General features: G+C 35.3%; 1 protein-coding gene across 3 annotated transcripts in view; it reads left to right on the forward strand.

Moving 5' to 3' along the window:
- The window catches only part of zgc:152904 (uncharacterized protein LOC767777 homolog), a 326637-nt gene that overhangs the window by 215810 nt on the left and 86766 nt on the right, over positions 1–24061 (forward strand). For all 3 annotated transcript variants that reach the window (XM_051106297.1, XM_051106313.1, XM_051106304.1), the window contains exons 2-5: positions 1630–1704; positions 12117–12323; positions 17552–17695; positions 21244–21381. In XM_051106297.1, the coding sequence (XP_050962254.1) occupies positions 1630–1704; positions 12117–12323; positions 17552–17695; positions 21244–21381 (564 nt within the window). The remainder of the gene's footprint in view (positions 1–1629; positions 1705–12116; positions 12324–17551; positions 17696–21243; positions 21382–24061) is intronic.

Here is a 24061-nt window from a genome sequence, read left to right on the forward strand (position 1 = left end):
TATTTTTCATTTATTCTATTTTATTGTTTTATGTGTTTATCATCAATTCATTCATTTATATGTATTTATTTACTGCAAAATATGCACTAATCAAATTAATTTGATTTTACTTCAATTTATGTTTTGAATTGCATAAGATTTGTGCACTCAGATTATCATGGCATAGTTTGTTTATTTATTTATTTATTTTTCATTCATTTATTCTATTTTATTTTATATTTATTCATCCATTCATTCATTTATATTTATTTATTTATTTATTTATTTATTTATTGCAAAATATGCACTAACCAAATTAATTTGATTTACTTCCATTTATGTTTGAATTCCTTATAAAATTGGGATTAGACAATTAACATAAATTAATAAACCTAATGTGATGCAAATATAAAACAGGTACAATTTTTGCATTCAGAATATCATGGCATAGATTATTTATATTTATTTATTATTTATTTATTTATTTATTTATTTATTTATTTATTTTCTTACAACATATGCGCCAATCAAATTAATTTGATTTACTGCATATCAATTATTATTAATGCATATAAATTTGCATTACACAATTAACATAAATTAATAAACCTAATGTGATGCAAATAAGAAAGCGGTAAGATTTATCCACTCCGAATATCATGTCATAGTTTGTTTATTTATTTATTTATTTATTGCGTAATTTTCAAAATGCATTTAAGTCAGCATAAATCTGTTCATTGTGAAATTAATTATATTCACTTAATAAAAAAAAGAATGTGAGCATGTTTACATTCGTCCAGCTGTGAAAAACACAACATTCAGTTAGTTAAAATGTATAAAATTGAAACAAATTGGATTTATTATTGCTAAATCATGTTATATAAACCTCACTGTGTATTCAAGGCACTCAGTTTAATAATACAATTGCCGAAATTGTTGATAAAAAAATCGGAATCATTCATATATGTGAAAGTGGTCTCTGTAATCTGACAGCAATCATGTTTTTGTGTTGTTTTTTTCTTCCATTAAGTGATAATACAGGAATTTCCACCTTACAAGTGGTTGTTAAAAGCAAATGTGCTACAAAATGCATCATATTTAGTGAGAAAGTGTGACATGCTCAAACAAAACAGACACTATTTTTGGAATCTGCACTTGAAATTAGTAAACAAAACAAGTATTGGGTTTCATTCAGCAAATCCATCAGCTGTGTTATTCATATTTTTCATATTTCAGATATTAGAGAAAATTGCTCATGTTTGATTTAAATATGAAGTGTTTGTCTCAGATGTTTGTATAGTTCATAAGGAGTAAAAATAGCGCAAATGAGTCACTAGTTGTGATGCGCTGAGCATATAGAGTTTTAAAGTGAACGTGGAGGAGCTCATATTGAGATCTGAGTGCAGATCTGAGCACAGGTTGATGTGACGCTCCAGAGGAGACGAATGTGACATTATAGGCCTTGTTTTGTGTTCGATGTCCGTCCTGCGTTCGATATTGATGCATTATGGTTGAACAATAGCAGTGTTATTTTCCTGTTAATCTCTGGGAAGCCGCTTTGAAACGTTTAGTATTGTATAAAGCGCTCTGTATAATTAAATGTGAGTATGATATGATTAATAACTCTGTGTTTCTCTCTTTTTGTCACAGCGGTGCTTCAGGTGTCAATTTCACTGAATAAAGTGGAACTGAGTGTTGGAGAATCCAAATTCTTCACATGCACAGGTAAGAAACAAACCCTGCTGACATATTAACACACATCACAATTCACATGTATGTGGTTTTAAAATATATTGTAATTTATAGTATAATATTTAATATATAATATATGTATATACAAAATATATAATATATTTGCAGTACACCTTTAAAAGTAATACACTACACTTCACAAGTTTGGATTTATTTTTAATTTTTTTTATGTTTATGAAAGTATTTTTTCTGCTCATCAAGGCTGCATTTATTTGATCAAAAATACAGTAAAAATTACTAAATATTATAGCAATGTAAAATGTCTGTTTTCTATGTGAGTATCTGTTAAAACGTAATTTAATTCTGTGATGTGCAGCTGAATTTTCAGCATCATTACTCCAGTCTTCGGTGTCACATGATCCTTCAGAAATCATTCTGATATGCTGATTTGCTGCTCAACAAACATTTATTTTATTTTATTTTATTTTATTTTATTTTATTTTATTTTATTTTATTTTATTTTTTCATGAAAAATATAAGCTCAAAATTCTGAGAGGAAAAAAGTCAGAATTGCAAGATAAATTATAAACCCAGAATTGCAGGATGACAGACTTTGTATCTTGCCAATATTATTATAATTGCAAAAAAAATCAAGTGTGAATCATGATATGTAAACTCATAATTTGTGAGAACATAAAGCTGGAATTGTGAGATAAAAAGTTGAATTTATTTATTTGTTTGTTTATTTATTTTAATATTTTAATAAAAGAACAGCATTTATTATTATTATTATTATTATTATTATTATTATTATTATTATTATTATTATTATTATTACTATTATTATTATTATATTAGTTATTTTTCATTGTTTTATTTTATATTATATTATTTTATATTTATATTTTAAATATATATATATATATATATATATATATATTATGGATGTAAGCTCAAAATTCAGAAAAATTGCAAGACATAGTATTAACCCAGAATTGCAGGAAAGAATGACATAATTTATATTTTGCCAATATTATTCTAATTGCAAAAAAATCAAGTGTGAATCATGAGATGTAAACTCATCATTTGTGAGAACATAAAGCTGGAATTGTGAGATAAAAAGTTGAATTTATTTATTTATTTATTTAATTTATTTATTTATTTTAAAATTAATATAATATTTTGAAAATTGAAAATCGTCATACATTTTATTTTTCAGGATTCACAGATGAATAGAAAGTTCAAGAGAAAACATTTTTTTTTTTTATGTATTATTATCATTATCATTATTATTATTGTATTAGTTATTTTTCATTATTTTATTTTATTTAAAATTATTTTATATTTGTTTTATATTATACTATTTTATATTTAGATTTAAAATATTTTATTATTATTTTATTTTTTTTTTTTTTTTATGGAAAGATGTAAGCTCAAAATTCAGAGAAAAAAGTCAGAATTGCAAGATACAGTATAAACCCAGAATTGCAGGAAAGAATGTCAGAATTTATATCTTGCAGCCATCATACTTTTTATTTTTCAGGATTCACAGATGAATAGAAAGTTCAAAAGAACATAATTTATTTGAAATAGAAATCTGCTGTAATATTATAAATGTCTCTTTACTGTCACATTTGATCAGTTTAATGCATCCTTGATTAATAAAAGTGTTCATTTACTTTAAAAACGGTTCTGCAGAAGCACGACTATCTTTAACAATATTCATTGCATGAAAAAATTAAGCTCAAGTCAACAATTGTGCAATACATTATATATTTATTAAATTAAAAATAGCTACTAACATTAAGAATATTAGAGAAAAATGTTTTGTATTTTCATCCTAGTTTAATTTTAGAAATAGGAACATGATGTCTGTAAAGTGCAGAAAGTTTCTGGGCAGAAAGTCAATTAAATCAAACACATTTAATGTTTGCAGTTAAATGCATAATAATTACATTTCTTGAATAGAATAAAAAACCGAGAATAAAAATTGCAGTGGTTTGAGTTTCTCTGCTTCACCTGTTGACTTTCACCTGTCGGACGGCGGCGCGGCAGCGGAGCGATTAACTTTTCCGTCGCCCGGTTACCCACGGATGACGTGCTGTTGCTATGACAACAAGTTGATTTGTTTCCGTCGTTCAAACGTCAGCCGGCCGTAAACGCACGAGCTCCCGTGAATTTGGCCGTGCGTCCGAGCGGGAAGCGTCTCGCCGGAGCTCTGTCGATATACAGCGCGAGAACCAGCAGGAAGAGATTGATCAGAGACGCCACGGCCGTCTGACACATACAGTACAGCACACACAATAAACCTGCACCCGCTGTTTCACTCACTGCACTGATGGAGTTTACAGTGATCTGACATTATAATAGTTTCACGTACAGACTCATTTCTGTTTCGTTTGATCTCTTTGTGCATCACTTTGACCAACATTTGTTGGTTTTGAATGTGCAGCTTTAACACGCATGGAACTTTACACTAAATGTTTTTATAGTTTTTTATTGCAACTTTCTTTTGTGAATTTCTGACTTTTTTGAGAGTCGTCAGCATTAGTGTCTGTGAACTACTCATTGACCTAGTCAAGATCATAATGGAGGAATGTTTATAAAATTCTAATGGGATTCTATTGCACAAATGTAAACTGTTAATGTAAAAAATTATCAAATTAAATGTAATATATAATACTTTTTTTTTTAACTTTGTCACCATGGAATCAAAAATAAGTAAAATTTTATTTTACCTCAGATTTTATTTTAGCTTTATTTTACCCTTTATATCCTCAGAATTGCAAGTTTATATCTTGAAATTTTACTTTTATGTCTCACAATTCTTTGTTTATATCACAATTTTCAGTTTGTCTTACAATTCTATATTTATATCTTGTGTTTCTTGCAATTACCTTTTTTAAAATTATTATTTATTTATTTGTTTTATTCATTTATTATTATTATTATTATTATTATTATTATTATTATTATTTTGTTGCCATGGAGTAGAAAATAAGTAAACTTTTATTCCCTTGCAATTTTAAGTTTATATCTTGAAATTTTACATTTATGTCTCACAATTCTTTGTTTACATCACAATTTTCAGTTTAAGTCTCACAATTCTGTATTTATATCTTGTATTTCTTGCAATTACCTTTTTAAAATTATTTTAATTTTATTTAATTTTATTTTATTGTTTTTTATTTTTATTTATTTATTTGTTTATTTTTGTTGCCATGGAATAAAAAATAAGTACAATTTTATTCCCTCAGAATTGCAAGTTTATATCTTGAAATTTTACTAATTATGCCTCACAATTCTTTGTTTATATCACATTTTTCAGTTTGTCTCACAATTCTGTATTTATAGCTTGTATTTCTTGCAATTACCTTTTTAAAAAATACATTTATTTATTTATTTTATTATTTTATTTATTTTATTATTATTATTATTTTTATTTATTTATTTATTTATTACTTTTTTTCACCATGGAATAAAAAATAAGTAACATTTTATTCCCTCAGAACTGCAAGTTTATATCTTGAAATTTATCACAATTTTCAATTTATGTCTCAGTTATGTATTTATATCTTGTATTTCTTGCAATTACTTTTTTTTAAATTATTGGTTATTTATTATTTTATTTTATTTTATTTTAATTTTTTATTAAAATTTCATAGAAAAAAGTCAGAATTGCAAGATACAGTATAAACCTAGAATTTCAGGAAAGAAAGTCTAATTGCAAAAAAAAAAAAAAAAAAAAAAAAATCAAATGTGAATAACAAAAAGCTGGAATTTTGAGAGAAGCTGCATTTATTTATATACAATGTGTTTAAATTAGCTCAACCAAAAATGACATTTCTGTCATCATTTACTCATCCTCATGTCGTTAGTATGAGATGTTTTGAACGATCAGTGGCTGACAAAAAAAAAATAATAATTGTTCCAAGTCCTCTGGAGTTAATAGATGTGATGTTAATAACACCAATGACCATTTGGGTCAAAAATGTGCTGTAGTGCAATAACAAATCTGCATCTGTTCCTCACACAAACCTCTCACTGATTTGAAAAATAAAGTAATTTGTGAGAAACATTAGTTCCCCTTCAGTCGTTTCACTACGACGTTACATATGGGAACTCGCTTGAGAGTCCAATCATCTCCAAGCCTTATTCAAAAGGCCAATGAACATTCATGAACATTGGCGAGTGGTATTTGCATGCCGAGCCACTCCCCCGTATATACGGGTATATAAGAAGGCGGCGTGCAACCACTCATTCAGACTTTTGCTTTTGGAGCCTCGTCTTCTGAGCTATTTAAAACAGAAAAAAAAGAAAAAGAGTTCCTGAGTTCACACTCTCTCTGCTGGCGTGCTGCCGAGCTACTAAAAGAGCTTCATCTAAAAGAGCGTTCGGCAGCCGCCAGCCTAATCCTGCGGGCTGCCGTTTTCACGGCATCAACGCCTCCCGCACTCCAGCGAGCGCCCCGTCTGAGTGCACGGTTGTGCCGCGGTTTCTCCCTGGGCGGACCGGGATTTCAAAAGAGTGAATTTCTCGCGGCTGTCGAGGACATCTTCCCGGTATGTCTCTCCGGCCGTGCGCTTCCGGGTGCGGTAGTTTCCTCGCCTCTTTGGACGGACGTGATCGCTGTCTCACGTGCCTGGGCCGAGAGCACGCTGAGGCAGCGTTCACGGATGGTACGTGCGTTCATTGCGAATGTATGTCCATGGCTGTGTTAAAGTCCCGCCGCTCATTCATGAGTAGGCACCCCTTGTTGTCTTCCCGCGGTAAATCGTTGAGCCGTCAAGGTTTTTCGGCTGCCACGGCGAGGCACTTGGGGGACATTCAGGTGACTATGCAGAATGTTCCGTCGCCCCCCAAAGCCCCGCGGACTTCTGCGTCACCGCGCAGTCCCGTTGAGCTGCTAAAGCAGTATACCTCCCCGTACAGCGGGCTGGGTATCTCCTTTTGCGCTCCCCAGGAGATCGAGATGTCTGCTGCAGCATCAGAGGGAGAGTCTGACGATGAGGCTGACGACTCAGCGGGTCGGTACCCCTCTGCGGTTGCCGCCCCGTCTGAGACAGATGCTGAACTGTCGGCTATGCTCCTCCGAGCCGCCAAGGAGATCGGTCTGGACGTGCCCAAAACAGCTCCGGCCGATCCCTCTAGGCTGGATGATTGGTTTCTGGGGAGGGCTCCCGCGGCACCGCCGCGCTCTCCCCCAGTGCCTTTCTTCCCGGAGGTGCATGAGGAGCTGGTGAGGACTTGGCGAGCCCCGCACTCTTCTCGTCCACGTCCCAGCTCCTCTCCCCTCGCCTCTCTCGACGGCGGTGCAGCCCGGGGTTATGAGGCGGTCCCTCAGGTCGAGCGCGCTGTCGCGGTGCATCTATGCCCGCCCGGCGCTGCCACCTGGCGGGATCGGCCCCATCTCCCCCAGGGGCGTGTGAGTTCTCGTCCGCTCTCGCGGGCCGGACTTATCACGCCGCTGGACAGGCTGCCACCGCCTTGCACGCTATGGCCACCTTACAGGTGTACCAGGCCAAGGTGTTGAAACACCTGCACGAGAGGGGTTCTGACCAGGGTGCAATGGAGGAACTCGCCCTCCGGGCTACGAAGGTGACGGCGCGTTCCCTTGGTCAGGTGATGTCCACCATAGTGGTCCAGGAGCGACATCTATGGCTGACCCTGGCCCAGATGGCAGATGTCGACAAATCACGGTTTCTCAACGCTCCTATCTCCCAGGGCGGCCTATTCGGCGACACCGTCGAGGACTTCGCCCAGCAGTTCTCGGCGGTTCAAAAGCAGACGGAGACGATTAAACACATTCTGCCCCGCCGCGACATTCCAACCATGTCCGCAGGGCCCCAACCTCCGCCTGCTCGTCGCCGAGGGTGCCCCCCCGCGGCTTCCAAACAACCAGCTCCGTCCCCTGCTAAGGTACATGACACCAGATTGGCAGCCCGACATCGAGCTGGCCGTGGGAGAGCGGCGCCGCCCGCGTCTCAGGGACCCGTCACCCGCAAAAGATCTGCGAAGCGTCCCTGACGCGGGCAACCCGGAGGTGGAGAGAATCGCTCTTTGGGGGATGACAACATCAACGTCCCCACTCCCGGTGGAGGGCCGGGAGCTGTCACAGGAAGAGTCAATTCTCTCACCTCCGGGGTTCAGGCCCCGAGTTCCCTCTTTGAGCAGCGCCCCAGAAGTGTCTCCTCGGATTCGGACTCGGAGCCTGATGTCGCCAGCGCGGGAACCAGGGAAGAAGGTAAGCGCTGCCCAGTGCAGTCTGACTTTTCTCCAGGATGTTCTTCCTTCTGGGATCAGTCCCCTTCCCCTTCCCCCCCAGGCTGCCCCACTGCGGTCACGTCGGTCAACGTCCCTTTGATACCCCTGGCGACCAGGCTGGGAGCCTGGCTTCAGCTTCCCAGCCCCTCGCGGTGGTTGATTCGGACGGTACGTCTCGGCTATGCGATTCAGTTCGCCAGGCGTCCGCCCAGGTACAGAGGCGTCCTTTCCACTTCTGTCCATTCGGACACACATGCCGCTGTGCTTCGTGCGGAGGTTGCAGTCCTGCTGGCGAAGGACGCAATCGAGCCTGTTCCTCCAGCCGAGATGAAGTCAGGGTTTTACAGTCCTTACTTCATCGTGCCCAAAAAGAGCGGTGGGTTAAGACCCATCCTGGATCTTCGAGCCCTGAATCGGTCCCTTCTCAGGCTGCCGTTCAAGATGCTCACGACGAAGCGCATGCTAACATGCATTCGTCCCCAGGATTGGTTAGCAGCCATCGACCTGAAGGATGCGTACTTTCACGTCTCGATCCTGCCTCGACACAGACCCTTCCTACGGTTTGCTTTCGAGGGTCGAGCGTATCAGTACAAAGTGCTTCCATTTAGCCTCTCCCTCTCTCCCCGCGTCTTTACGAAAGTCGCGGAGGCTGCCCTGTCCCCTCTTTGGCAGACGGGCATTCGCATCCTCAACTATCTCGACGACTGGCTTCTCATAGCTCACTCACGAGATCTGTTGTGCGAACAGAGGGACTTGGTGCTCCGGCACCTCAGCCATCTGGGCCTTCAGGTCAACCGAGAGAAGAGCAAACTCTCCCCAGTGCAGAGGATCTCTTTTCTCGGTGTGGAGCTGGACTCGGTCAGTATGACAGCCCGCCTCATCAACGAGCGCGCGCAGTCAGTGCTGAAGTGTCTGGAGTCATTCAGACACAAAACAGCGGTCCCTCTCAAAACATTTCAGAGGCTCCTGGGGCATATGGCAGCCGCAGCCGCAGTGACGCCGCTCGGCCTGCTTCATATGAGACCGCTTCAGCGCTGGTTACACGATCGAGTCCCGAGATGGGCATGGCACCGTGGCACACTCCGGATTGGCGTTTCCCCGCAGTGTCGCCGCCTGTTCAGCCCGTGGTCAGACCCGGCCTTCCTTCAGGCCGGAGTCCCCCTGGGACAAGTCTCCAGGCATCTTGTGGTATACACGGATGCCTCTTCCACGGGTTGGGGTGCTGTATGCAACGGGCAAGCAGCATCGGGCTCCTGGACAGGACCTCGACTGCAATGGCATATCAATTGCCTAGAGTTGTTGGCTGTGCTTCTGGCCCTTCGTCGCTTCCGACCGACGTTGCGTCACAAGCACGTGCTTGTTCGCACCGACAGCACAGCGACTGTAGCCTACATCAACCGTCAGGGTGGTCTACGCTCCCGTCGCATGTCACAACTCGCCCGCCATCTGCTCCTATGGAGTCAAACGTGGCTGAAATCGCTACGTGCCGTTCACATTCCAGGAGAACTCAACCGTGCAGCTGACCAGCTCTCACGGCAGTCCACCCATCCTGGAGAATGGCGACTCCACCCCGAGACAGTCCAGCTAATTTGGAGCCATTTCGGGGAGGCCCAGATAGATCTGTTTGCTTCCCCCGAATCCTCCCACTGCCAGCGGTTCTACTCCCTCAACGAGGCTCCCAACAGCCTCGGCAGGGACGCACTGGCACACAGCTGGCCTCCGGGGCCCAAGTACGCCTTTCCCCAGTGAGCCTCCTTGCACAGACACTGTGCAAGATCAGGGAGGACGAGGAGCAGGTTCTGCTGGTTGCGCCATACTGGCCCACCCGGACCTGGTTTCCAGAACTCATTTCCCTCGCGGCAGCCCCTCCCTGGAAAATCCCCTTGAGGAGAGACCTTCTTTCTCAGGGGATGGGCACAATTTGGCACCCGCGCCCGATCTGTGGAACCTGCACGTCTGGTTCCTGGACGGGACGCGTCAGACCTCTCCGGCCTTTCACAGGGCCGTGATAGAAACTATCACTCAGTCCAGAGCCCCCTCTACAAGGCAGACTTATGCGCTGAGATGGGGTCTGTTCGTCGACTGGTGTTCCTCTCGCGGGGAGGACCCACAGAGATGTACGATTGCAGTAGTGCTTTCCTTCCTGCAAGAAAAGTTGGAGCGCAGGCTGTCCCCTTCAACTCTCAAAGTGTACGTTGCTGCCATTGCAGCGTACCACGATGCAGTGGATGGAACATCCCTAGGTAAGCACCAACTCATCGTGAGGTTCCTGAGGGGTGCGAGAAGGGTTAATCCCCCCAGGCCGCACCCCATACCCTCTTGGGACCTCTCCGTCGCCCTCCAGGGCCTGCGGGAGGCCCCATTTGAGCCACTTGCGTCAGTTGAGCTAAAATATCTGTCACTTAAGACAGCGCTCCTGACCGCACTGGCCTCCATCAAGAGGGTAGGGGACCTACAAGCTTTCTCTGTCGACGAAGCGTGCCTAGAATTCGGGCCCGGCGATTCTCACGTCATCCTGAGACCCCGGCCTGGTTATGTGCCCAAGGTTCCCACCACGCCTTTCCGCGATCAGGTGGTGAACCTGCAAGCTCTGCCCCTGGAGGAGGCAGACCCAGCCTCTGCGCTGCTGTGTCCAGTTCGCGCTCTGCGTATATACGTGGACCATACTCGGCACTTCAGACGCACCGAGCAGCTCTTCGTCTGCTTTGGAGGTCAGCAGAAAGGGAATGCTGTCTCCAAACAGAGGTTGGCCCATTGGGTGGTAGATGCCATCTCCCTGTCGTACCAAAACCAGGGAGAGCCATGCCCCTTAGGTGTTCGTGCCCACTCCACACGGAGTGTTGCCTCATCCTATGCGTTGGCTCATGGCGCCTCTCTAGCAGATATCTGTAGAGCTGCGGGTTGGGCGACACCTAATACCTTCGCCAGGTTCTACAACCTTCGCGTAGAGGCCGTATCCTCCCGTGTCTTAAAATAGACATCACAGGCGAGCGGGAGTCCGGCTGGTGTCGGCTTGCTGCGCCATTCCTAATGGATCCGTGCGCTATTTCCCTCGGTTGTTCCCTCCGGCGAACCTGGGTCCTCCATGCCCCGCAGTCAGGCCTAGTGCGGAGTAGTGCTTGTCTGTGCTCCGGTTGGGTCTCCTTCGCCCAGCAGGTTGTGGCAACATGTTTCAGTATTTTTCCACGGTCAGCCAGAGGGCCGATGTTTCCCTCGTATATCCCTAAAATCTATGGATATATTGAATTTCTTGTGTTCCACATGTAGAGATTTCATGTGCTCCGCCCCCCCAACTCCTGCTTCAGTACAACTGGCATCCCTGTGGGGCCCCCTATTGGCCCCCAGGGCGTTGGGAAGGTTACGCTCATATCCGTCTGCTGACACGTCCGCCTGTCGGCACGCGGTGTGTTGCGTAACGCGACGTCTGGTTCGTGGCCTGTTCCATGGGTCTGTTCCCATATGTAACGTCGTAGTGAAACGACTGAAGGGGAACGTCTAGGTTACGTACGTAACCCTCGTTCCCTGAAGGAGGGAACGGAGACGTTACATCCCCTGCCACGACCTGACGTCGCGCTGACGCCGGGCTGCAGCTCGGCTCCTCAGCAAAAGCCTGAATGAGTGGTTGCACGCCGCCTTCTTATATACCCGTATATACGGGGGAGTGGCTCGGCATGCAAATACCACTCGCCAATGTTCATGAATGTTCATTGGCCTTTTGAATAAGGCTTGGAGATGATTGGACTCTCAAGCGAGTTCCCATATGTAACGTCTCCGTTCCCTCCTTCAGGGAACGAGGGTTACGTACGTAACCTAGACGTTTTCTCCAACACTCCTGCGGGGAGGTTAGACAGTTCAGGCCCTTCTGATCGCACAGGGCCAGAAATACAGACTCCCACGCGGCTGCTTTATGACCTTCAGTCGAGCAGCTTCACGGAGCAGAGCACCTGGAGTTTGCATATGGCGCTCGTTCGTTCTCCACGTGGGCCCTCATTAAAGCCACCGGCGGCCAGAGCTAAAGAGCTGTCGTGATTTACAGCGTAAGACCAGATCAGTGCAGAAATAAGACGTTCGTTTAGATGCATCAGAGTTTTGATGCAAAAACAGGCATTGTTGAAGTATGCATGTGAGGTTTTACTGCTGAGTGCATTAGAACATGACTTAGTGTTGTTTTTATGTTTCAGCCATTGGTGAGCCGGTGAGCATAAACTGGTTCAGTCCTCAAGGCGAGCGCATCATTTCTAATCAGAGAGTCATCGTGCACACGGAGGGCGTGCGGTCCAGACTGACCATCTACAACGCCATCATCGAGGATGCTGGGATTTACCGATGCCAGGCCGTGGACGCCAAAGGACAAAGCCAGGAGGCCACGGTGGTGCTGGAGATTTACCGTGAGTTACCGCAGTAAATCTGTGTGAGGCAGACAGCAGGAGTGTCTGTAAATAGATCACGTACCCTAGTCAAGATCATCACGGAGGAATGCATATGGAGTCATTATTATGTTCTGTTGGATAAATGTAAAAAAATAAATATTTATGTTATAAAAATGTTAAATAAAAAAGATTTCTGTATTATAATATCTAAAATAAAAAAATCAGCTTTTTCCAGCTTTGTTTTCTTATTATGTCAAGATCATAATGAAGAAATGCTTACGGAGTCATAATATTCTGTTAGATAAATGTGAAGAAAAATAATAATAATAATAACAATAAAAATGTTAAAAAACAAAAAAAAAAGATTTGTATAATATATTATATTATGTATTATAAAAATCACCTTTTCAGTTTTTTTTTAAATGAATTTTAATTAAGTTAAATTTAATTGTTAAATCATTTTAATTTAATTAATTTATAATTAGGAATGCTTACAGAGTTAGAATTAGATAAATGTAAAAAAAATAATAATAATAATTGTATAAATGAAATGTAAAAAAAAAACATTATAAAAAATAAAAATAAAAATAGATATATGTAATATATTATAATATGTAATATAAAAAATCAGCATTTTTCAGCTTTTTAAATACATTTTTGTCAAGATCATAATAAAGCAATGCATACAGTCATAAGATCATTTTAGATAAATGGAAAAAAATAAAAATAATAATATATAAAAAGTAAAAAAAAATTGTATAATGGTGTATATAAAATAATAATAATAATAATAATGTAAAAAAATATTTGTATAATATATTGTGTTGTGTAATATAAAAATCAGCTTTTACATTTTTATTTTTTTTTTGTCAAGATCATAATAAAGGAATGCTTACAAGTCATAAGATTCTATTAGATACATGTAAAAAAATATAAATAATTATATAAATGAAATGTAAAAAAAATCATATTATAAAAAAATGAAAAAAGAAAAGATATTATAATATGTAATATAAAAATTCAGCATTTTTCAGCTTTTTAATACTTTTTTGTCAAGATCATAATGAAGGAATGCTTAAAAAAAAAAAAAAATAATTAAAATGTAAATATATATATATATATTTGTATAATATTATATATAAAATAATAATAATAATGTAAAAATGTATAATGTATTATATTATGTAGTAACAGCTTTTTAATTTTTTTATTGTCAGGATCATAATGAAGGAATGGTTATGGAGTCATAATATTCTGTTATATAAATGTGAATAATAATAATATAAAATAAAAGATTTGTATAATGTATTATGCAATATAAAAATCAGCTTTTTTCTATTAGATAAATGTAAAAAAATTATAAAAAATTTAAAACAATAGATGTATATATAATATATTATAATATGTAATATAAAAATTAATTATAATTTATTTTAAAAAATTTAATACATTATGTAAAGATCATAATGAAGGAATGCTTACAGTCATAATATTCTATTAGATAAATGAAAAATAGTATATTTTAAATTGTAAACTGTATTTCTATACTATATTAGAACATAAAACTAAGCATTTTTCAGTTGTTTTTGTTGTTATTGTTGTAGTTTTTTATAAATTATGTCCAGATCATAATGATTAGATAAATGTAAAAAAAAGTTACAATTTTTTTAAAAAGGCTTTATATAATATATTATAATATGCAACTTTATATATGCCTTTTTAACAAATTCTAAATATATAGATGGACAGATAGACAGACAGACGATGATAGTTATAATAATGATGTGAGCCTCTAAAATGACAATGAAATGCTCCACCATGTTATTATGCTCATCATTATCAGACATCATTGCTTTCAGTGAGTCTTCCATGAATACCACAGTGAGTTGAGCGTCTTCACCTTACAAAAAGACAGTTTTATGTAGATTTTATTAATATTGAGGCAAATTAGCAGCGAACTGAAACGAGGTCTGACACATTGACACTGATAATTCAGATCCACGTGCCGTCCTCCTGCACAGATCTTCTTCAAAGCACCATTTCATCTGAAATAGAGGAAATCAGCAGAGACCTGTGAGGTTAAATAACATCAGAACGGTCACATTTTCGCTTAAGATTTCATTCAAGAACGAATAGAAATCAGCTAGCTGTAGTTGTACTACCCGCATGTTGAGGTGAAAATAGGCTCATTTTCAGTTCGTGTGCTGACAGTCTTATGCATTTTGCATGTAATTATTGCAAAAAAAAAAAAAAAAAAAAAGGCAGGTTCAATGTCTTAAATCAAGATATATTTGCTAAAAAAGGCAAAGTAGCATGATATTAAGTCTTGTTTTCTGAAAAATGTATTAAAAATAAGTTACATTTATTATTTTATTTGTTATTATTATTGTCTTCCTCCAAATTCTATGTTGTTTGTATTTTTTGTTCTGCATTGTATGATTTACAAATGTAATGGTAAATGGTAATTTTGCATGAAAACATGAAAATTTACATCAATATTTACATTTTTATTTTGAGCTGCAATAGGTTTACTGAACTGTATAAATTAAAACTTGGATGATTTTTTTTTGTATTGTTTGTGTTTTATTTTAGTATTACTGTTGTTATTATTAATTTAAGTATTTTTAATTTAATTTATTTATTTTTTTTTATTTGTTCCCCAAATTCTGTGTTGTCCTTATTAATTCTTCTGCATTCTGATATGATTTATTGTTACTATAGTTATTATGTTTTAATTATTAATTATTAATAATTAATAATAATCGTATTTTTTTTTTACTTTTTTTTGTTTTTTGTTTTTTTTTTACTATTATTACAATTGTTGTTTGTACATTTTAGTATGCAATAGCAATATTTTTTGTTATAAAAGTCATTATAACATTATAGCATGAAAATGTGAAAATTTACATCAAAACATTGCATTTTTATTTTGAGCTGCAGTAGGTTTACTGAACTATATAAATTAAAATTTGAATGATTTTTTTTATTGTTAGTATTATGTTTTATTTTAGAATTACTAGTGTTATTATTACTCTGAAAAGTATTTTAATTTAATTTAATTTAATTTAATTTTATTTTATTTTATTTTATTTTATTTTATTTTATTTTATTTTATTTTATTTTATTTTATTTAATTTTATTTAATTTGTTCCCCAAATTCTGTTGTCCTTATTAATTCTTCTGCATTGTGATATGATTTATTGTTACTATAGTTTTTATATTTGAATTATTAATAATTAATAATAATTTTATGTACATTTTTTTACTTTTATTTTTTTTTTTCTATTATTACTATTGTTGTTCGTACATTTTAGTATGCAATAGCAGTTTTTTTCTGTCTGAGAAAAATATTTCTTGTTAAACCAAGCTTTTATTTTTGTAACTGAAAGTTATGAATTTCACATATTTCTGGTATTTGTCAGAAAACAAAACCGGTTTCGAATAAGAACCAGTTCTCGATTCCCAACCCTACTTGTTGTTGATGTCATTCAGGCCGAACTGGGACATTATGAAAGTCAATACACTATAAAAAGAAACTGGGGAAATAAAAGCAAATCACTCTCATCGTGCTTTGTTTTGGATTAAATCAAACCAAAAAGACGGTTTTCTTTTCTCATTGAGTGATTTCTGTCAGATGACCTTCGGTAGAGTCCGTTTGGACAGCGTTCACGGCGTCCTCGTGCTGAAATGAAGCGAGATGTTCGGTGTTTTCAGTGGGTCAAACGCTGAATAAATGTGTGCAATAGTGTAGAAACAGACCCAGTGTGGCGCTCTGCCCTGACCTCACATCTCCAGCCAAATGATTCAGAACAGAAACAGAGAGAGATTTTGTGTTTACAAGCACGCTTTTGCAAATACTGAGAGAATGAATGAAATCGGATTCAAAGCATGCAGACACCAGGGCAAAAAATAATCATTTTGATTAGTCAGTGAAACAGCTTCATTCATTCAACTCGTGACTGAGTTAAAAGAGAAGCGTTTCCGTGAGAAATCCAGCTGCTTTCACTGAGGTACTGTAAATGTTTGTGCACAGAACTCAGTGGTTGCTCCTTCATCACTCAGAAGACTGAAGAAATAAACAGACTAATACTTTGTTTTGATAGTGTACTTTACTTTTATTCTACTGACTAGCACATTTCAGCTTATTCTTCTAACCCTAACCTTAACCTAACACTCTAATACTCCAATGAGAGTTAACCTAGTTGGAGTTTATTACAGTTATCATGTCTGATATGGAATTTTGAAATAAAATATAGCTAGAAAAAATGAGAATAGAGAGCTTAAAAAAAAAAAAAAGGTTCATAGTGAAATACTATTTCATTAATATTTATATATTTTTATTAATAGTTTTAAGTGTTATTAATTAATTTTTAGATTTTTAAAGATATTTTAAAAACATTTACATTTTAGTCAAAGTTTTAGTCATTTAATTTAGTAATTTTGATAATTAGATTTTTTTACAACTAAATAGAAAGGACAATTGTTGTTACTAAATTAAATAAAAAATGTTATTAGTAACACTTTTCAATAATGCATTAACTAACAATTAAAAATACATTTGTTACAGTATTTAGCCATGTTTGTTAATGTTTAACATAATTTTAAGTTTAATTTATATAAATAGCTGGATGACTTTTTCATTTGTTGACATAGATTCAGATGGGAAATATGAAATATTAACTTGAGTTTCCACCTTAGACATAATCACCATATTTATAATATTAAAAAAATACGATAATAATTATATAATTAAAAATATATTGATGATGTTATATAATAAAATATAATATTTTGAAAAATACATATATATTTTATTTTATTATTATACTTTTTTTTTTTAATATATGGTTTTAGTTTTAGTTAAAGGGATAGCTTTCCTCATTTTTAATTTTTTTCTTACATTTACTCCCACAGTAAGATATTTTGAGGATTGTTGATAACCAAGAAGTTGACAGATGCTTCTTCCATGGTATGAAAAAACCCCAAAAAACTATGAAAGTCAATGTCTGCCGTGTTTGGTTAGCATTCTTTGAAGTATCTTGTTTTGTGTTCAGCAGAAGAAAGAAACTCATACAGGTTTGCAACAACTTGAGGGAGAGTAAATGATGACAGAATTGTCATTTTTGGGTCAACTCTCCCTTTAACTATAATAACCCTGATTGAGATGTGAGTGTTTGTTTTTTTGAGCTCACGTGTGGTTCCTGTGGTGTTTGATGTTGGTTGTGTTTGTGTTTGTTTGCTCTCAGAGAAGCTGACGTTCCGTGAGGTGAAGACGCCGCAGGAGTTTCGTCAGGGCGAGGACGCTGAGGTCATCTGTGATGTGATCAGTTCACCGGTGCCGGCCGTCTCCTGGTTCTACAAGAACAGAGAAATCACATCTGAACCCAACAGTAAGAACACTCACAATGCATGTACACACACAACTCCAAAGTGCATTAAAGAATGCCATGGAATTAAAACATTTAACATGGAACATAAAAATGTAAAAATTAATTTAACTAAAAAAAATTAACTCTATTATTTTATTTTATTTTATTTTATTTTTATTTTTATTTATTTTTTTACACAGTGTACTGTGGTACTTTTTGATCGATAATTCTTTGTAACTGCAGTCCAGATGTTTTATTGTAGTTCACCTCTTGGGATTTTTGCGTTAGCGGATTACAACAGAACTACTCTCATAAAATATGTTTTTACTGAACACTTGATGGAGCAGCAGATTTTGTGTGAAAATAAATCATAAAAATTGCGTTGTTTAAAAATCGTATAGATGTATGAGGTGGAAAGGTGACAGGGAAAAAGGCAAAAACTATATAACAAATATGTTTTAAATAATAAAAAAAATTATGAACTTAATACTGGTTCAAATCAATCACTAAAGAAGAGTTTGTAGTATTTTCAGTTTATTTTAATAAATAAAATAATTTACTTTAGGTCAATAAATATACTGTCATTTAAAATATGTAGGCAATTATGAGTTTTTCATCTCACACAGTTGCAAGTTATAAAGTCAGAATTGTAAGATATAAACTTATTACTGTAAGAAAATAGTCTTTTTCCTCAGAGTAATTGTGAGTTTGTATGTCACGATAATGAAAAAAAAAGTTAGAATTGCATAAAAAAATCTGAAATGTGAAATAAAAAATCATAGTTACCTGTTTTTATTTTTTATCCAACAAGCTTTTATTTATATAAAAAAAAAAAAAACAGAAACAAAATTATAAATATATATATATATATATATATATGTATGTATATATATATATATATATATATATGGTTCAAAGATGTTAAGATGTCCACATCAAAAGAAATTTACAAAAGTGATTTTATGTCCAATAAAAGCACATTAAATGTCAGTAAAGTGTCTACTTTTATGGTTTAAAATATGTTTTTGGAGAATAAAAAATCAAAAATTGGTCGAAATGATGTTACATTGTCATTCAGTGTAACACAATATTTATACAAAAATTCAAACAACATGCTTATTCTGACTTGTACATATTAAAATATATAAAAGAATAAGTGTATATAAAATGCATATTAAATTTTATTGTGTTTTAAATTAGTAAAAAATTATTACTGACAAATAGACAAAACCTAGGATAGTGGCTAATTTTAAAAAATGTAGGATTACAACTAATTAGTATTTAGGGGGGGGGAAATAATTCATCTTTTAATATGTCATAAATTGTTTTTTGTTGTCAATATGCCTGACAAGATTCTTACACCGAATGACATTTTAGTGGGTGTCTTGTGTAAATTAAGGAAAAATGTGTGATATTTATTTTTTCGCTAAGAAAAACAAAAACAAAATGCAATTAAATTAAACAGAAAACTTTTTTTTTTTTTTTTTTGAAAAAACAACAATTTAAAGCAGTATTACACTTATTGTTTTTATGCTTAAACCCTTTTTCATCTTTGATATATTGTGAAAGCCAATCATAATTTAATATGTTTTATAAAATATATTAAATGAAATTATTATCCCAAGTTAATATATGACTAATCAACAAATGTCAACAAATGGAAAAGTCATCCAGATATTTATGTAAATGAAATTTGTTAAATATTTTAATTATTGTACCTTAACAGCAGGGGTCTTTTTACCCCTTTCAAGCACATAAATATTTTAATGCATTTTGTATTAAACCACATTCAGCATCTGAATTCAGTGAATTTCTCTGCCGAGGGAATAAAAACTTCCATCTGTGTTTTAAGGTGTCAAACCATTAATTAGAATTCAAAGGCAGAACTTTGACAAGCTATCTGCACTTTCCAGCCCGGGAGATTAAAAGATGGAGATTTGATTATTTTTATTCTAATTAGGGAGCCGGTTATAAATATCTCCCCTGAACGAGAGGAGAAAAGGTGCGTGTTTATCAGCGAGGGACGACAAAAGCCAAAGAAAGGCTGTTTCATTTGGCAAATGTCCTTGAAATGGAAGCAGAAGTAGTTTTGAGGATTGATGGTAATATTTTCCTATTATTGCACACAGATGAAAAAGGAGTCTGTTGATTACGTCCTCAGCTCTATTCTTTTTCGCCGCACACAGGACTATATTTCTGTCAAACGCTTGAAATGAAACTCAATGACTTGAAGTTCACTTGGAAACCTTTGCCTGGTGTTTTGAGTTTAGTGATCAGTCCAAAGAGTCCAGGAATGTGATGTCTGAAATGTGCTTTGGCACAGACACAAATAACAAAATTTGTTATTAATATCATTTGCTAAAGTAAGATGTAACTTTTTAAAATTTAAATGAACTTTTACTACTTTACTAATTTTTACTACTTTTAATTGTAACGTTTTTACAGTTTTTAATGTAATAATTTTAAAATTTAAATCATTTTGTTATTTTTAAATGAAGCTTTTAAATGTAACATTTTTACTATTTTAAATCAAATATTTTTTACTATTTTTAAATGACACATTTTTTAAATGTAACACTTTTACTTCTTTTAAATGTAGCATTTTTAATTAGAAACCTTTGCCAGGTGTTTTGAGTTTAGTGATCAATCCAAAGAGTCCAGGACTGTGCCGTCTGAAATGTTCTTTGGCACGGACACAAATAATAAAATGTGTTATTAATATCGTTTGCTAAAGTAAGATGTAACTTTTTTTAATTTAAAGGAACTTTTACTACTTTACAAATTTTTACTACTTTTAATTGCAAGATTTTTAACATTTAAATGTAACATTTTTAAATTTTAATTATTTTTAATTTTTAAATGAAGCCTTTAAATGTAGCATTTTTACTGTTTTTAAATGTAACATTTTTTAAATGTAACACTTTTACTACTTTTAAATGTAACATTTTTTAATTAAAATTTCACTTATTTATTTTTAAATGTTAAATGTTTTAAATTTTAAAATGTTTTTTAGCACAGGCACAAATCCATTTGTTATTATTGTTATAAGTAAGATGTAATTTTTTTTTATTATTATTATTATTTAAATGAACTTTTACTACTAATTTTAAATTAACTTTACTAGTAATTTTTACTACTTGTAAATGTAACATTTTTTATTTATTTATTTATTTTTACTATTTTTAAATGTATTTTTTTATTTAAATGTAACATTTGTACTGTTTTAAGTTGTAACATTTTTTATATTTAAATGAAGTTTTAAAATGTAACTTTATTTTTACTATTTACATAAAACGTTTATTATTATTATTGTTTTTACTTTTTTATTATTATTGTTTTTATGTATTATTGTTTGTACTCTTTTTAAGTGTAACTTTTGTTAATAATTTAACACGTTTACTACTTTTAAATGTAACATTTAAAATTTAAATTGAACATTTTTAATTCGAAGCCTGCTGGTTTGAGTTCAGTGATCAGTCACTGTTGCTGTTACTTACAAACAAACACACACACACACACACGCTCAGAGCGCACAGTTGTAATGTCTGTGTTTGCGTCTCTTCCTGAAGGCAGATTTCAGGTCCTTCCCAGCAACAACCTGCAGATCGTGCGAGTGAGTAAAGCTGACGAGGGAGTGTATCGCTGCGAGGCGCGAGTGGAGGCCAGAGGAGAAATCGATTTCAGGGACATTGTGGTGCTGGTCAACGGTAAGAGCTGTTCTTCACGCACCGTATGCACTTCCTCACTGATCTCTGAACAGCTCAATAAGCCTACAGCGCTCCACCGTCACAGACTGACCAGTCAACACTTAACAACCGTTCACCAACTCACTTAATAACGCCTGTCAGCAGAGAAGAAGCAATGAGTTCTGAAGGATTCGATGAAAGTTACGAAACAATAAAATGAAATATCATAGCGCTGACAGAATAAGCTGGTTTTATAAGAGCATCTGAAGCGATTCTTAAGGGTGCGGTACAAGAAAAGCTGTATCAACATCATATCTCAGGAAATCAATTTGATTTTTTTTTTCTCAAAATTAAAGTGAGGTTGTTTAAAACAGGACATTCATGATTGTTTAAAAATGTATAAATGTGCAGCTTGTTTTAATTGCTTTTATTAATTCTACAGATTAAATATTTTAACTGAGTTGTAAAGTGTCTAAATCACCATTTTTCATGGAATCATCCTTGGCTGTGTTCATGTTGTTGTTGTTGTTGTTTTGGAATTGTAATATTTCACCTCATTATTTTTCATAAATCTATTTTACGCTAGATAAAATAAATGGTTACACTCAGGACTTTAAGACAAAATTGTCCCCTTTGAAACCCATTAATGTCTAAAGTACCAATGTCTAAAGTGCCAGTGCCATTTATACATAAAAACATATAGAAACACATTGTTAATAGTCTGTGATTCAGCTGGTGAGGCTTTAGCATTTTTAAATCTAACATTTATTTCTGTAAAATTTGTACTATTTTTAAATGTAACATTTTTTAATAAAGCTTTAAAACTATTTTTAAATGAAGCTTTTTGCTATTTTAAATGTAACATTTTTTAATTTATCATTTTTACTACATTTAAATGTCTATGTAACATGTTTTCAATTGAACTTTTACTAGTTTTTTATTTTAACATTTTTAAAATGTAACATTTTTAAAATTTAAATTGAGCTTTTTTTATTTTGTAATGAAACTTTAAAATTTAAATGTAATATTTATACTATTTTAATTGTAACATTTTAAAGGGAACATTTTACTGTTTTTAAATGCAACATTTATTTTTTTAATTAATATTTAAAAAAATTATTTAAATTAAGTTTTGAAATTTTAAATTATGAAGATCTATTTTATGTGCAACTTGTTTTTAATTTAACTTGTACTACTTTTAAATGTAACATTTAAAAAAAATAAATGTAACATTTTTACAGTTTTTTACTGTAACATTTTAAAATTATTATTTTTTTTTTTTAAATGAAGCTTTAAAATGTTACATTTTTACTGTTTTAAATAAAACTATTTTTTTAATTTATCGTTTTTAGTATATTTAAATGTAACGTTTTTAAAACACTCTACAAGCCATTTGAGAATTTGCATGTGTAAATTGTTTGTCCTCAAACAAAACATATCATTTGAATACTTTTACTACTTTTAAATGTAACATTTTTTAAAATTTAAATGAAACATTTTTTTTTTTAAATGACACTTTAAAATTTAAATGTAACTTTTTTTTAAAACATGTTTACTATTTTTAAATGTGACATTTTTAAACCACTCTACAACCCATTTGAGAATTTGCATCTGTAAATCTTGACGTCCAACAAAACATATGGGTTGAATACGTCTATAACCAATCATACTTCTCTTAAACAGCCTCTATAATCTGTGGCCTTACTAGGAGAACAACGATCCAAACTAGCCTCAAACAGATGGTGCGCGTATGCAACATGGCCATGTTACTCAAGATGGAAGGTCAAAGCAGAACGAGGCGTTTCATTACAGCGGCGGATGGCGTTCCAACACACCGTTACGATCCGCAGCAGCTCAGCCAAGTGTGAGAATAAATCTAGGGGAAAATTCTGGATTCAATCCCCAGTCTTGGACACGAGACCCGGGCGTCGTCGCTTTCTAGTCAGCGCTCGCTAAGTGATTTAAGCAGCAGGTTGTTCTGTTTCCGAGGCAGACGGCGCTCGCCATGTCTTGGGGATAATAGGACGCGCCTCATTGAGCGAGCTTATTGGATCTTCCTGAAAGCTATAAGTGGTGATGCTAAATTGAATGCGGTGCACTTTTATTCGTCTTTGCATGTTATTACATCAGTTTAAAGAAGTATGACTTGTGCAAATACTATTGTGTCCGTTCAGGCGGAGCTTTGCTCTATCAAATCCTGACGCCGGCTCATTTTGCAGAACAAGGTAAATGAATGCGTTGAAAAGACGGGCGGCGTTTCGTGAAGCGTCCGTGAAGATAAGGTCGCCGTTTACTTGAGAGTCACAGAAGCTTGAAGTTTAAGTTAATTGAAACATTTAGTCACAAATCTAGTCAGCAGAAAAATGAGTGCGAAGATGCTGACTTGATAAACTGCAAGTGGATTTGAGATGCAAAACACCCATTTTATTTTGAACCTGAAAAGACAAGCATTTTAGGTGGTGTCTTCAGACTGGTTTATGCTGGTATACTGGGATTTACCACCATAGACATTTTCTATGCAAAATGTAATAGATTTGCACATTTAGTTGATGCTAACCACTTCACATCTAACTTTTCAGAGTGGTTTTAGTGTGTGGAGTTATATATACCGTCTTGTCAACTATTCGACCATATGGATCATCCCAGCTGTCATATACTGCATTTTTATTTTTATTTTTTTTGATGTTTTTGTGCTTGAATC

Source organism: Labeo rohita, chromosome 1 (genome assembly GCF_022985175.1).
Source record: "Labeo rohita strain BAU-BD-2019 chromosome 1, IGBB_LRoh.1.0, whole genome shotgun sequence".
Lineage (NCBI taxonomy): Eukaryota > Metazoa > Chordata > Actinopteri > Cypriniformes > Cyprinidae > Labeo > Labeo rohita.